This window comes from Macroventuria anomochaeta, assembly GCF_010093625.1.
Source record: "Macroventuria anomochaeta strain CBS 525.71 unplaced genomic scaffold BU25scaffold_36, whole genome shotgun sequence".
NCBI classification, from domain to species: domain Eukaryota; kingdom Fungi; phylum Ascomycota; class Dothideomycetes; order Pleosporales; family Didymellaceae; genus Macroventuria; species Macroventuria anomochaeta.
The window spans coordinates 322993-334692 of NW_022985397.1; the positions used below are offsets into that span (position 1 = coordinate 322993).

Below are 11700 nucleotides of genomic sequence, written 5' to 3' on the forward strand. Positions count from 1 at the left end.
CGAGCGCTGGAAGGGTGCGAAAAGGCGCTTGGGCTCGAGCACCCCGACACGCTCACCAGTGTCAGCCAGCTCGGGTCGGTGCTGTCGAGGCAGGGCAAGTACAAGGACGCAGAAGCGATGCATCGACGAGCGCTGGAAGGGTGCGAAAAGGCGCTTGGGCTCGAGCACCCCGAGACGCTCACCAGTGTCAGCCAGCTCGGGTCGGTGCTGTCGAGGCAGGGCAAGTACAAGGACGCAGAAGCGATGCATCGACGAGATCTAGAAGGGTCAGAGAAGGTGCTTGGGCTCGAGCACCCCGACACGCTCACCAGCGTCAGCCAGCTTGGGTTGGTGTTATGGAGCCAAGGGCAGTTTGCTGACGCCGAAACCCTAGAAATACGGGTGATGGAGACAAGGAAGAAGATGCTTGGAGATGACCATCCAGACACGCTGACGGCAATGGCCAACCTCGCGTTCACGCTCAGGTCGCAAGGTCGCAAGCAGGAGGCTATATCGCTAATGGAAGCATGCGTTCAAGCACAGACACAAGTCCTCAGGCCTAGCCATCCTGACACTGAGTCTTCTACAGCGACGCTGAACCTGTGGCGTTTAGAGAGCCTCGATCTAGGGACGTGACACTGGCTGCGTAGTCCGAGTGTTGGCTGTAGACTTGTGTACGAACACAATAATAAGCACGATGCATACAAGCTTTGCAAACTTGCATGCAGATAGTAGTATGGTACTACTGGTAGTCAGGATATAGACACGGCGTCTAGCACATGCGGGGAGTAGCCAGTCTATGTAGAGCTTACGGCCTCATCTCAAGCAGAAAAGCTGCCCTGGACGAGAATTGACGGTGGATACACTGTACGGGCATCTATCGATCAGTGAATGACGGGACTCTGACTTTTGTTGTCTGAGAACATTTTCGTATTCCAGCGGAGCTTATATTTTTACACGGCGATCGAGGCCACGGATGTAGAACCTCAGCGAATGGTACATATCTTGCAAGCAGATGGCATCGCATTTGCCAAGCACTCCAATGAGTACAGACACAACGTTCGGTGCAGAGTCTCAATCAGTTGAAGGGAGAACTCCTCGGCTGGTACGCGGTAATCTACTGGCAGTTTGTGCGCGATGTCTGCTAGAGACAACAAGCTGTAGATTTGGTCCTGTGGAATCTGGCTTATATGCCCAGGAAAACCACCGACAAGCTTGACCAGAGGATTCGCGCCGTAAAGCCTCTGTCCAACATGCTGAGATACTTGACAATCAACGTCCCATCGATTTCCCTTTAAGCATCCGCTTTTTTTTCCGGTTAGATACATTGGAAGCCACCATGTTCCCTTGAGAGCTCGAGGAACAATCTCGATTGCACCTGTCAGCAACGCCAAGCTCTTCGCCAACAATACTTCCTGCCTGATCCAAGCTCTTTTCTAGGATACGTCAGTAGCAAACGCACTCCAGCAAATCTCAACCCGTGCCCAGTCCCAGTCTTCGTGTGGCGCTTCTGAGCAGGAGACAGTTTTTCCAGAAGCTGAAGAAGGTAGTGATTTGGTGCTCGCACCGTAGCCATACCAAAACTCCCTCTGCGCGAGAAGATCAAGCCCATTTGGCCCACTTGATAGTTCCGCTCGAGAATGTTGTCCTGGTCAATACAAATGGCGTCTATCCAGAAATGTTGCGGTGTATATAGCCTTTGGGACCCGAGGGTCCGAAAGGTCGGCCTTTTTGTATCGCTGCGGGGACGCGACAAGAAAAGAAGCTCCGAGGTCGTAGGTTTGTCCTTGCCGCCCGCAAAAACTTCCACAGATTGACTCGTATCTCGAAAGTTTCCCCGTCGATCAGTATGATGCGTTTAGCTTCTGATGAGCCCCACATATACGAAAGGCAATGACATTGGCTGTCAACAGTATGAAGAGACGTCGTGCATTGGATCAAGCCTGTCTGCGAGAGGGCTAGAAGAATCTCGATAAACCGTATCGAGGACCGATTCCTGTGGAGCGGAACATCTCTGAACTCGGGCGTTGGATTGCCTCTCGAAGAAGCTTTCATGTTCGTACTAGTTCGTTTAAACTCCATCATAATAGCAAGGAATGCGATGGTAAATGGCTAGTTGAAATGCTAGGTTGGATGAGCTACCGGCGACAATTGCAGATTCGCGTGACTAGAGAATCGAAGATGGGAATACAGGGGGAGTCTCTTGGAAGCGGTAGGCGACAGCGTTGCCTGCAAGGCTGAGCCCTGCTGCATATCACCTCACAGGCTAGCTGCATGAAACATGTAGGCTTGCCTTGGCGAGTACTCGGAAGCCTTGCAAGGAGCTTGGCCTCAGAATACTCATTGTCGCTATGTGCTATGTGAGCACGAAGTGACCTGCTACAATATGTCCAAGGTTCCTCCATCGCCTGAAATCTTCGAACAGATGCCGGCCCTAGACAGTGTTATGTCCAGAGTAGAAGCAGTCTGGACAAAGTAGAATAGCTCGTCAGCATATAGTACCATGCTGATCAGGTTCGACTTCAAGTATTGTACTTTGACAGCTCGGCTGGTAATTGGATATATCTTGCTTGGCTCCAACTTAATCGCCAATGTTCGGGTTTCTGATACGGAAGGAGGAGAACGATAGCGTATGCCGACAAGATGACCTTTCAACATAGAGCAATACCTCTTGAGACATAAGTACCTGCTACCTTCGTGGCTGACAGATGTCCCGCAATCCCAGCAGTGAGATGCTGTGGCGAGACGCGTTCTGTGCCAAAGAGCGCGGATACTGAGACGTTGCGTCGCTGGCAGGTCTGCGAGGTTAGTCACTTCCATAGTCAGCCGGAAAGTCGGGCAAGAGTGGCCCTTCTCGTTGGCTTGTACGGAGTAGTTGAGAGCGTTAGCCACGGTAGCTATCGAGCAAAGGCAGGTAATGGAGGCCTTCAGCGCTCTTAACAAGCTATAAAAGAACTCGCGGTCGCACATGGCGTAGTTCACTGGGACCAGGGCTCCGTCGCATGCCAGAAAGCCAAGTGAGTGGATTCGGTCTCGAGGGATCTCACAAGCTCTACCTGGAAAATCATCGAGAAGCTGGATTACTTTGCGCTCTTCGTGTTGACGGGGCGAGAACATCTCTTCGAGATACTTCAGTGATCTTGCGCCGAGTAAAGCATTTTCGCCGACTAAACAGGTGACCGGGAATGTAGAGGTAAGGACTTGCCTCAGATAGCATATGGGTCGAAGCTGCTCGCTTTCAACGGAAGCCCTGTCTGTCAAGAGTTGTATGTTACGTGCGAGAAGCACTTCTTGCGTGATCCAAGCTCGAGTCCAATAGACGTGAAGCATAAACCCCAAAAGATCTTTCGCAACTTGTAGGTTACAAATATCTGTGTTTTGAGTTCCGGCATCCTGGAATTGCGAAAAAGTGTTGCACCTTGCCATGAGCCGCCAAGCCTCGAGCGCAACTTTCAGTAGACGGGTAGTAGATTCGTCAATGCCCATCCAGATCAACATACTTTGTGCGCCACGGTAGATGGTTCCCATCTGCGCCACTTGGTGATTTCTTTCCACGGTATTCTCCTGATTGATGCACAAAGCATCTATCCAATACCATATCGATGAGAGTTGTTGGTAAGCTTGACAAGTCGCAGAGAGGAACTGCCAGAGATTTTCTCGTACTTTGAACAGCTTGCCGTTGATCAATATCAGACGCTGTCTAGCAGCTGGTCCCCAGACGTACGACAGGCAAGTATACGAAGCGTCCACCGTGGCATGTATCAGCTCGCACTGTATGAGTCCAAACTCGGATCGCTTAGGTAATATCCGAAGGAGTCGTATAGACGCCTGGTCGTGGTCGAGTGGGTTGTGACTGAATGACGACGAATCCACACCATTCGCAGTGTTCTCATGTGCATCCCCGTGCAAAAGATTCCAATCGTTCAGAGCCATCATACGTTCAAATGGGTGGAGCTAGGGCCGTTGTTCGACTGGTGCTTATGCAATTGCATAATGTTTGTGACTCTGCCGCAAAATGATGATGGGAAAGCTGAGGCTTGGTGTTCAGCTTCCTGTGGTCAGCAACCTTGTTTAGGTTGAGGCGGCTGCAATTGCCTGTTCCTGATCGGGCAGCCACACATCTTCACCACGTCCGTTCGAAGTGTTGGGCTACGTCGAGTTGGCGTCTTGCTGCACGAGTAAAGGTATGTATGATATGATGTTCAGGAAAGAGTGTTCGCATGTGGATATGGTCGTTTAGTCGCATTACGTCATCCTCAAGCTTTCATTGTGGTAACAACGAAAGTGACACAAACACCATCGACCGCTTCAACATACTCACTGATCCTCGATCAGCTTCGTCCGCCTTTTAGATTACCTCAACACGTCTTGCGGCAAAAGCCTGTCGGGCTCCTCTCAAAGATCTCGCCGGTATTACGGCAGCATCGAGTAAGGATATCCATGCAATACACGCCGCCACCCATCAGCAACGCAATCTCACAAGCTCACAGCATTCTATCGCCCACGAACTTGCGCAATCCGACCCAGGCATTTCACTCAGCGTCAGAAAGTCTTCGACGCGTTCTTTGCACAGCGGCTTGTTGCGCGTTGTACTAACCCGGGAGTTTGGGCTTCCGAGCCATTGATTGTCAGTGAGGAGCGCAGAAAAAAGATGGATGAGTCGCTACCGAAACAATAAATTGGCGGCGGCGCATCCATGGACTGTGAACCGCGCCTCCAGCCGCGTTGGCAGATGCTTGGCGAATTGATCTTCAACATTTCCAGCCCCGCGCGCCGACCGCTTACCGACAGATGATCCCAGAATACGGTCTCGCTGCGGGAACAAGTCCCTCCGGCTGTACGATGTGACCTGTTTTGCAGTAACACCAGGGGTTCTTGAAGCGCAATCTCTCTTTCGTGAAGTTGTCATTTTCTTGTCTTCGATACTGACGACCATCGATCTTTGGCCAAGTTTACCGGGCTGTAAGTTCATGCCCTGCCAAGCACATGACGCATTATCGCGCGTTGCTGATTGTGAGCCGTGAGCTTACATAGCTAACATATGCAGGGCCGTAGTACAGGGACTGTCAGCATATTACTGCCCTACGACGCCTTCGCTTCTGCGCAACACTCATCCACCGTAATATCTCACTCAAACTCTCAGCACGCAACCGTCAAGATGATGCGCAAAAAGACAACATATACCAACATCACGCCTATTCCGTCCTTCATCCCACGACAGTTGGCGATCGACATCCTACACAGCCATGGCGAAGTCATCGAACTGAACCCTCTCGTAACAGGATTCGAAGCTGTGAAAGCGCCACGAGACGCGCCCTCGGACGAATTCTACGCGACCTGGTACGAGATCTCGCAACGAATCCAGTACATACCTGGCATTGGAAAGCTGGGCAGCGGCGCTATCAGGTTCAAAGGATGCTTTCACGATATGCCATGGGGTTTGCAAACGCACATCTATGCGCCTGCTGGTGTAGACATGCGCAACAAGTGGCAGATCTGCGGCAACCAGCCTGATGAACCTGCCGAAACCAGAGAGCTAGGTCTGGGGGCTCCACCTGAGGGACTATACTTGCGCGAGGATATCGAAATCAAATGCAACATGACCATGGCCGGTTTTGTAAAGAAGGAAAACAAAGCAGCCTCAAAGGTCTTTGTCGAGCGTCTGATCAAGAAAGCCGAGCTACTGGACTCAGGCGTGTTACAGGGCATGATGGATAAAGGCAAACTCAAGACGATCAATCCTGCAGACCGGTCCAGCAGGTTACCAGGATCGTCAGGCCCATCTCCGCAGCACGCAAATATGCAACCGTACAACATGCCTATGTCACCTGCGCGCTCACCCACACAACCACACCACCCAAATCAGCAGCAATTCGTTCCTCCAGGTCAGCTCTTAGGCCAGAACAACACCGTCATGGAGCTGCCCGGAGATTACTATCACGCGCAGCCATCACCAGGCCTTCTACATCCAAGCCATCGCCTTTCGAATGCAAGCGACGGATCGACCTCGCCAAATCTGTCAGACGCACGCTGGTCGCAAGTATCGAACGATTACCAAAGTCCCATGAGCTCTCGCCCAAGCTCATACGCTCCGTCTGACTACCTCCGCTCGCCAGGACTCGACCAAAAGCAATTCACAGCGGAATTACCTACAATGGAAGAGACACGAGAGGAGCATGTGGAACGACAGAAGCGTAAAAGTCAACAGAGTGCTCATGAGCAGAAGTACACGTACAACCCTCAAGACTATGCACAACAGGCGCACTATGCCATGCCACCGCAGTACTCTCCGTACAATCCCCAAGGCCACCAGTGAGCTAGGGAGTTAATGTCTTCTCATCGATTGGGCACAGTGTTGTTGGATGTGTTGAGATGGGCTTTTGGCTTCTTTTTCGGACTTCGCCATATACCCGCGTTTCCTTACCACAAAACCGCCCTCTCCTCGAGGCTTTTTATATGTTCCTAGCGTCTGGTTTTCTGCGCAATAGCAGCAGCGGCCCAACTTACGAATTTCCTTGGTTTGAGATATCCTCTTTATTTACGTACTTAAATGCTACTTCTATCCCCGCAGACCGGCTCCACTTTCCTTGGTCATCAGCGTTGCACAACGGAACTGCCGAAGTTGGACCTTCATGCTTGATCATGCGACGCCATCCGATGAATCACGTTTGCTGCGCTGACACGGCATTTCCACCGATGAAACGTCATCCAGCGAATCGGTCCTTTGTTCATCAGCCGATTTTCCTGCTGCCGCTCTTCTCCAAGACGTGCGTCAGGCTTGGGCGAGCATTCGTTGTGCTCGTTGCGAAGCTCTGAGCGGGGTTGACCAATCAGCCGGCTATCCTGGCCGCCATCTCCGTCATCAACATGTGCTTAGTGCTACCCCAGACTCTACCCCAGAGTTTAGCGGTAATCTTATCTGTATATAAAGCTTTGGCAAGCATCCTCCCGCGGCTACGCCCGACTGCTTGTCACCTGCAGTCTTTCATTTCTGAAGGATCATTAACGTCGCCATGGCCACAGAAATGGACTACAAGGACCACGATGTGATGGGCCAAGGATTCAACGATCCGGAGCATCTCGAAGCAGTGCGCGAAGAGGCTTTGCATCATGGCCATCTATCCGCGGAGGAGCTTGAGATCGAGAAGAAGTTGAGGAGGAAGATTGACATGCGAATCATGCCGGTCCTCATTACCATTTACTTGATGAACTACATCGACAGGTACGCAGAACCGCTGCATGTGAGGGGCGCAATGCTAATCAACATTAGAAACAACTACGCCGCAGCGCGTCTACAGGGTCTGGAGGAGGACTTGGGCCTTAATGGCGACCAGTACCAAACTGGTCTTTCGATCTTATTTGTTGGGTACGTCGTCCCTGGTTTTCTGTTTCCCATAGCATTAGCTGACAGTGATGAAGTTACATCCTGATGCAGGTACCCTCTAACATCATCCTCAACTGGGTCGGTCGACCGTCGTTATATCTTGGCTGCGCCACTGTCGCTTGGGGCTTGGTCTCGTGCGTAACGTCTCAAGTGCACAACTACTCAGGAATCGTAGCAGCGCGCTTCATCCTCGGAATTGTAGAAGCACCGTTCTTTCCTGGTGCGTTATTCTACCTGAGTAAATGGTATACGAAGGAAGAGCTGGCAAAACGCAACGCTATTTTCTACGCTGGTTCGCTGGTTTCTGGCGCATTCGGTACCCTCATCGCAGCAGGCATTTTGAGCGGGCTGGACGGAAGTCTTGGGTTGGCTGCTTGGAAATGGTAAGCTTGTGCGCAGTAGCAATTGTGTCAGCCGACTAACGTTGTCGATCCAGGCTCTATATTATTGAAGGCGCCATCACGATGGCCGTTGGTCTTGCAGCAATCTTCATTCTACCCGACTTCCCAGAGACCTGGAAAGGTCTGACGCCGGAGATGAAGCGTGTGGCCGTCAGACGTCTTGCTATCGACGCTGCCGAAGCTGATGTCGATGAAGCTGGAGGCATGAGCCAGATCAAGGGCATGAAGCTTGCTTTCACAGACCCCAAGACCTACATTCGTAAGTCAATACTCTTCCTTTTGCCACAGAGTTCGACAGTAACCTTCAATAGTCGCAATCGCCTACATGGGTATCACTGGCTCCGCTGGCTTCCAAAACTTCTTTCCGACCCTCACGCAAACTTTGGGCTACACCCGTATCATCTCGCTCCTCCTCGTGGCTCCTCCCTATGTCTTCATGGTGTTTTACTCCTACGGCCACTGCTACCTATCAGACCACCTCGGTAAACGCTTCTGGTTCCTCGCATACCCTGTCTTCATTTCGATCATCGGCTTCCTGATCTTCATGTTTACCGACGACTTCGGACCGCGCTACTTCTCCTTCTTCCTGATGAACTTCGTCTTCGCCCAGAATGGCACGATCTACGCTTGGATCTCCAATGCCATCCCGCGTCCACCCGCCAAGCGCGCCGCCGCACTAGCCTTCATCAACTCTATCGGTAACTCGGCGTCGATCTGGACGCCATTCACCTACTTACCGAGCTCGAAGCCACATTATCGACCCGCTCTGGGGGTGTGTATCGGACTGCAGGTACTGAGTCTGGCGTGCTTCTTGACTATGAAGTTCTACCTCGAGGCGCAGAATAGGCAGATGGCGAGGATGGAGAATGAGGACAGTCAGTTGACGGAGAAGGATATGAAGAAGCTGAGAAAGACGGCGGAGGCAGAGGGGGTCGATATTGCAGCGGCGAGGGTGCTGCAGAAGGGTTATCGATACATGATCTAAGCACCAAGGTGCATGTTGTGAGTGGCACTGCAAACTTCCAAGGGGGCAGTCTAGCACTGCATTCCTGTTCATGATATTCGTATGGCCCCTTTCCATGACCGCAATCTCTATAAGCGTGGTTTACATACAGTAAACGGGGCCTTGTGTACCCTTGCGCAACCTGGATAATTCATCGAGGAACTTGCCCCCGACCATCCATTTCCCATGACGCATTGTTCCCCACAACCCTGCGGGGTCTGTACGCCGTATTTCAGCAGGCTCATATCCGCCGCTTTCATACACATGCAGCTACGGCTGATACTTTTGTTCATGAATCCTTGCGGTGACATTTGCAGTGGGTGTTGTTCTGATCGTGCTTCGGTGATTTGGACTTTCGCATCCTGAGAAGAAGTTGCTGCAGGAGTGTTTGCGGAGGTGGAGGACGCGAAGGGGACGTTGTGGATGTTAGCGTTGCTGAAGAAACAGAAGACGTTGGGCCGACGGATTCTGCAAGCTGAAACGAGTTCTCAGAGGTCTGACAATAAGTCTTCTCTCCACCACAGCACCGGGAATTCCTACCGCAGTTCCTTACCTTCGCAAAGTCAGCAGAACACTGTATCTTCGTATTAGTGACACCCTCCAGACTACTCTGCTACGAGGGTGAAAAGTACCTCTGTCCTATTGTAATGGTTGCCAAAATGTATGGACCCCCCTGAGTTTGGGACCATGATACAGACAGTACATGTGAACCTTGGTTTTGCTGTACGGACAAGTTTGTGAGTGGTCATCATCCACGTGTATGTCCTGCAGTAGGTCTACCAGCGTGTCACATCTGTCGAACCAAAGACATACAGCCACTCGGGAGCTCTCGCTTCTGCATGACGTAGAAAACATGGGCTAGTGTAACAGACTTAGAGGGGTTCATACATTTTGGTAAGCACCGATACACACATCTGCCAGACAATACAGGCTCTGCCACGTTGGGCCTATACAGACCCCACTCCACCACAGCTGCTGACCCGTATTCATCCCATCGAACCTCTCGAAATTCTGGCAGAGACCATTTGTGACGGTTTATGAAGTATAGAGGTCATGTGTGCCACGTGTGTTAGCGAAGTGCTCTTGACCTTTCCAACAAGCCCTTTCTACCTCTGTCGGAACGACAGATACGTCATCAAAACAGACCCTGATGGCCCAGTGGGAGAGACAGAACACTGAACAAGAACACAACAATATATACAGATTTTTACTGCTTCGCGCGGTTACCCCTGACTGACTGCCCTGCGCGGTTACACCTTCACTTATTGCATTTACTGCAACACCATTGGCCATGCATATGTCGTCTGCTATGTGTGCCTACTCCGCGCCCTGATGATTCGTGCCGCAGCATGTAAAAGCTATGGGTCGAGCTCTTACATGGCTGATAGATCTGGCTTAAGATTGTGGTGCCGTTGCGGGTACAGCAATAGCCGCTAGTAGTCTATGATAGAAAGAGAATGATTCGAAGAGGACAGTAAATCGTGATGCAATGTGCAAAACATACACAGAGTGGCGACCGGAAGTGGCCATACAAGAGATTCAGCTTTGCTGTACCAAAAAGAAGTCCAGACTGGATGATGTATGCGGCATGTAAGTGCTTATGATGGGACCTAATCAAGCCCGTAGATGTAGCGTGTTGCAGCTTGCAGGTATTGGAATGCTGGACGCCGCATCTAAAACCTTCTTCAACATCCTGATAGTCAATCCAATCGAAATCAAGTCCGCGAATACTGCGCCCATCATAGCATGGCTTTGTCTCGAACGAAGGAAGCATGTCAAATTTTGGGTGGGGAGCTTTTGAGGACCAAAAGCATCTGATGGGCTGAACTTCCAAAGTTGCTACGTTTCGCTGATTCACTCCGTCGAAGGTTTACCTGAGCAGGCTGAAAGGAAGGGCGTTGACTGTCAGGCGGGAGGCAACGAAGGAGAATGGTGTGGTGCGGAGTGGAAGGAGAGAGAGTGAACGGAGCAAGAATGGGTTTGTGATGTCGACAAAAAGAGTCAAAACGGTGAAGGGAACAACAGGGTTTATGTTGAGAGAGGAAAACCAAGGGGAAACCTAAAAACTGTGTGAATACTGTACCAAGCCATGACGCTTTCTTGTATGTGGATCTGTGGAAGGGTTGAGATGGTTGAGTTGATTGATCTATCTTGTGAGCTATGGCGAGGATCGATCGGGACTATACAGTAGAAGGGAATAGCAGTGAAGGGATGGGGAAGCAAACTGAACTAACCGAATGAGCTGGACAGTCAGCGCAGCGGACCGCTGGCAAACACAGCAACGGACCGCTGGCTAACAGAATCATCACGTCTGACAAATCTTTGTAGGTTTAGACCTACAGTCAAGAATTGTTGAGCTAGGGTTGACCGACCGCACTTTAGGTCCACCAACTATGGCTTTTATGTAGTTCCCCTCCCACTCTTTGCCATGTTCCCAAAAAGTTCACGCAAGCAAGAAATCTTTGAATCCCATGCCGTCAAGGCACACCGCATGCCTTTGACAACGATTTCAAGAGCTTCACGGTCAACTAGCGTATTTAGCATCAGCATGGAGTCAGTGAAACTTTTTGCTGGAAAGGTAACTTACGCTCAGACAGATCACCAGTAACCTGATCAAGGTTGTTCGCGAGCCTCAGGGGAACTTCATTGTGTCCGGCACGGGTGATCTGTTGTGCCCAAAGATAAGCCAAGGCTTCGTCCATCTCCCTCCAATCGAGCTTCTGCAGATGCTTTTCCAGATTCTCACTAACATTCCACATCAGTACCGTGTCTGTGCGCGCAATGCGCGGATTCGCGCAATGCGCCGAAACACCAAAATCGTCAATCCAAAATTGAGGCTGTAGAGCCACACACAATGGTTATTATCATGAGATTTTCTGGCGGAGTAGTCTATAGACCTATATGAACAAGTTTCTCACTCAAACTTTTGTGGC

The 11700-nt window shown here is 51.0% G+C and overlaps 4 protein-coding genes across 4 annotated transcripts in view; 3 read left to right on the top strand and 1 right to left on the bottom strand.

Moving 5' to 3' along the window:
- The window catches only part of BU25DRAFT_400655 (TPR-like protein), a gene marked incomplete at its 3' end in the record, with an annotated part of 5191 nt that extends 4576 nt beyond the window's left edge, over positions 1–615 (top strand). The window contains exon 10 of the mRNA XM_033704973.1: positions 25–615. Coding sequence (XP_033557776.1) covers positions 25–615 — 591 coding nt within the window. The remainder of the gene's footprint in view (positions 1–24) is intronic.
- Positions 616–965: 350 nt separating this feature from the next.
- On the bottom strand, positions 966–4263 carry BU25DRAFT_400656 (HET-domain-containing protein; the record flags this gene model as incomplete). The annotated part of the gene is made up of 2 exons (XM_033704974.1): positions 3181–4263; positions 966–1325 (listed from the first exon to the last, which is right to left on the bottom strand). Exons 1-2 carry the CDS (start codon positions 3913–3915, stop codon positions 966–968), a joined length of 1095 nt encoding a protein of 364 aa, XP_033557777.1. The 5' UTR covers positions 3916–4263.
- Positions 4264–4895: 632 nt separating this feature from the next.
- Positions 4896–6644, top strand: BU25DRAFT_177005 (uncharacterized protein). The gene is made up of 2 exons (XM_033700871.1): positions 4896–4941; positions 5027–6644. The coding sequence occupies exon 2, from the start codon at positions 5138–5140 to the stop codon at positions 6293–6295; it is 1158 nt and encodes a 385-aa protein (XP_033557778.1). The 5' UTR covers positions 4896–4941; positions 5027–5137; the 3' UTR covers positions 6296–6644.
- Positions 6645–8903, top strand: BU25DRAFT_176914 (permease of the major facilitator superfamily). Its single transcript, XM_033700869.1, has 5 exons — positions 6645–7201; positions 7250–7345; positions 7399–7746; positions 7800–8023; positions 8076–8903. Exons 1-5 carry the CDS (start codon positions 6993–6995, stop codon positions 8747–8749), a joined length of 1551 nt encoding a protein of 516 aa, XP_033557779.1. The 5' UTR covers positions 6645–6992; the 3' UTR covers positions 8750–8903.
- Positions 8904–11700: the final 2797 nt, after the last annotated feature.

Coding starts and splice junctions, on each gene's coding strand:
- BU25DRAFT_177005 (XM_033700871.1), top strand. CDS start 5,138: ATGATGCGCAAAAAGACAACATATACCAACATCACGCCTATTCCGTCC.
- BU25DRAFT_176914 (XM_033700869.1), top strand. CDS start 6,993: ATGGCCACAGAAATGGACTACAAGGACCACGATGTGATGGGCCAAGGA. Junction 7,747..7,799: donor GGGTTGGCTGCTTGGAAATG/GTAAGCTTGTGC, acceptor TTGTCGATCCAG/GCTCTATATTATTGAAGGCG. Junction 8,024..8,075: donor AGACCCCAAGACCTACATTC/GTAAGTCAATAC, acceptor AACCTTCAATAG/TCGCAATCGCCTACATGGGT.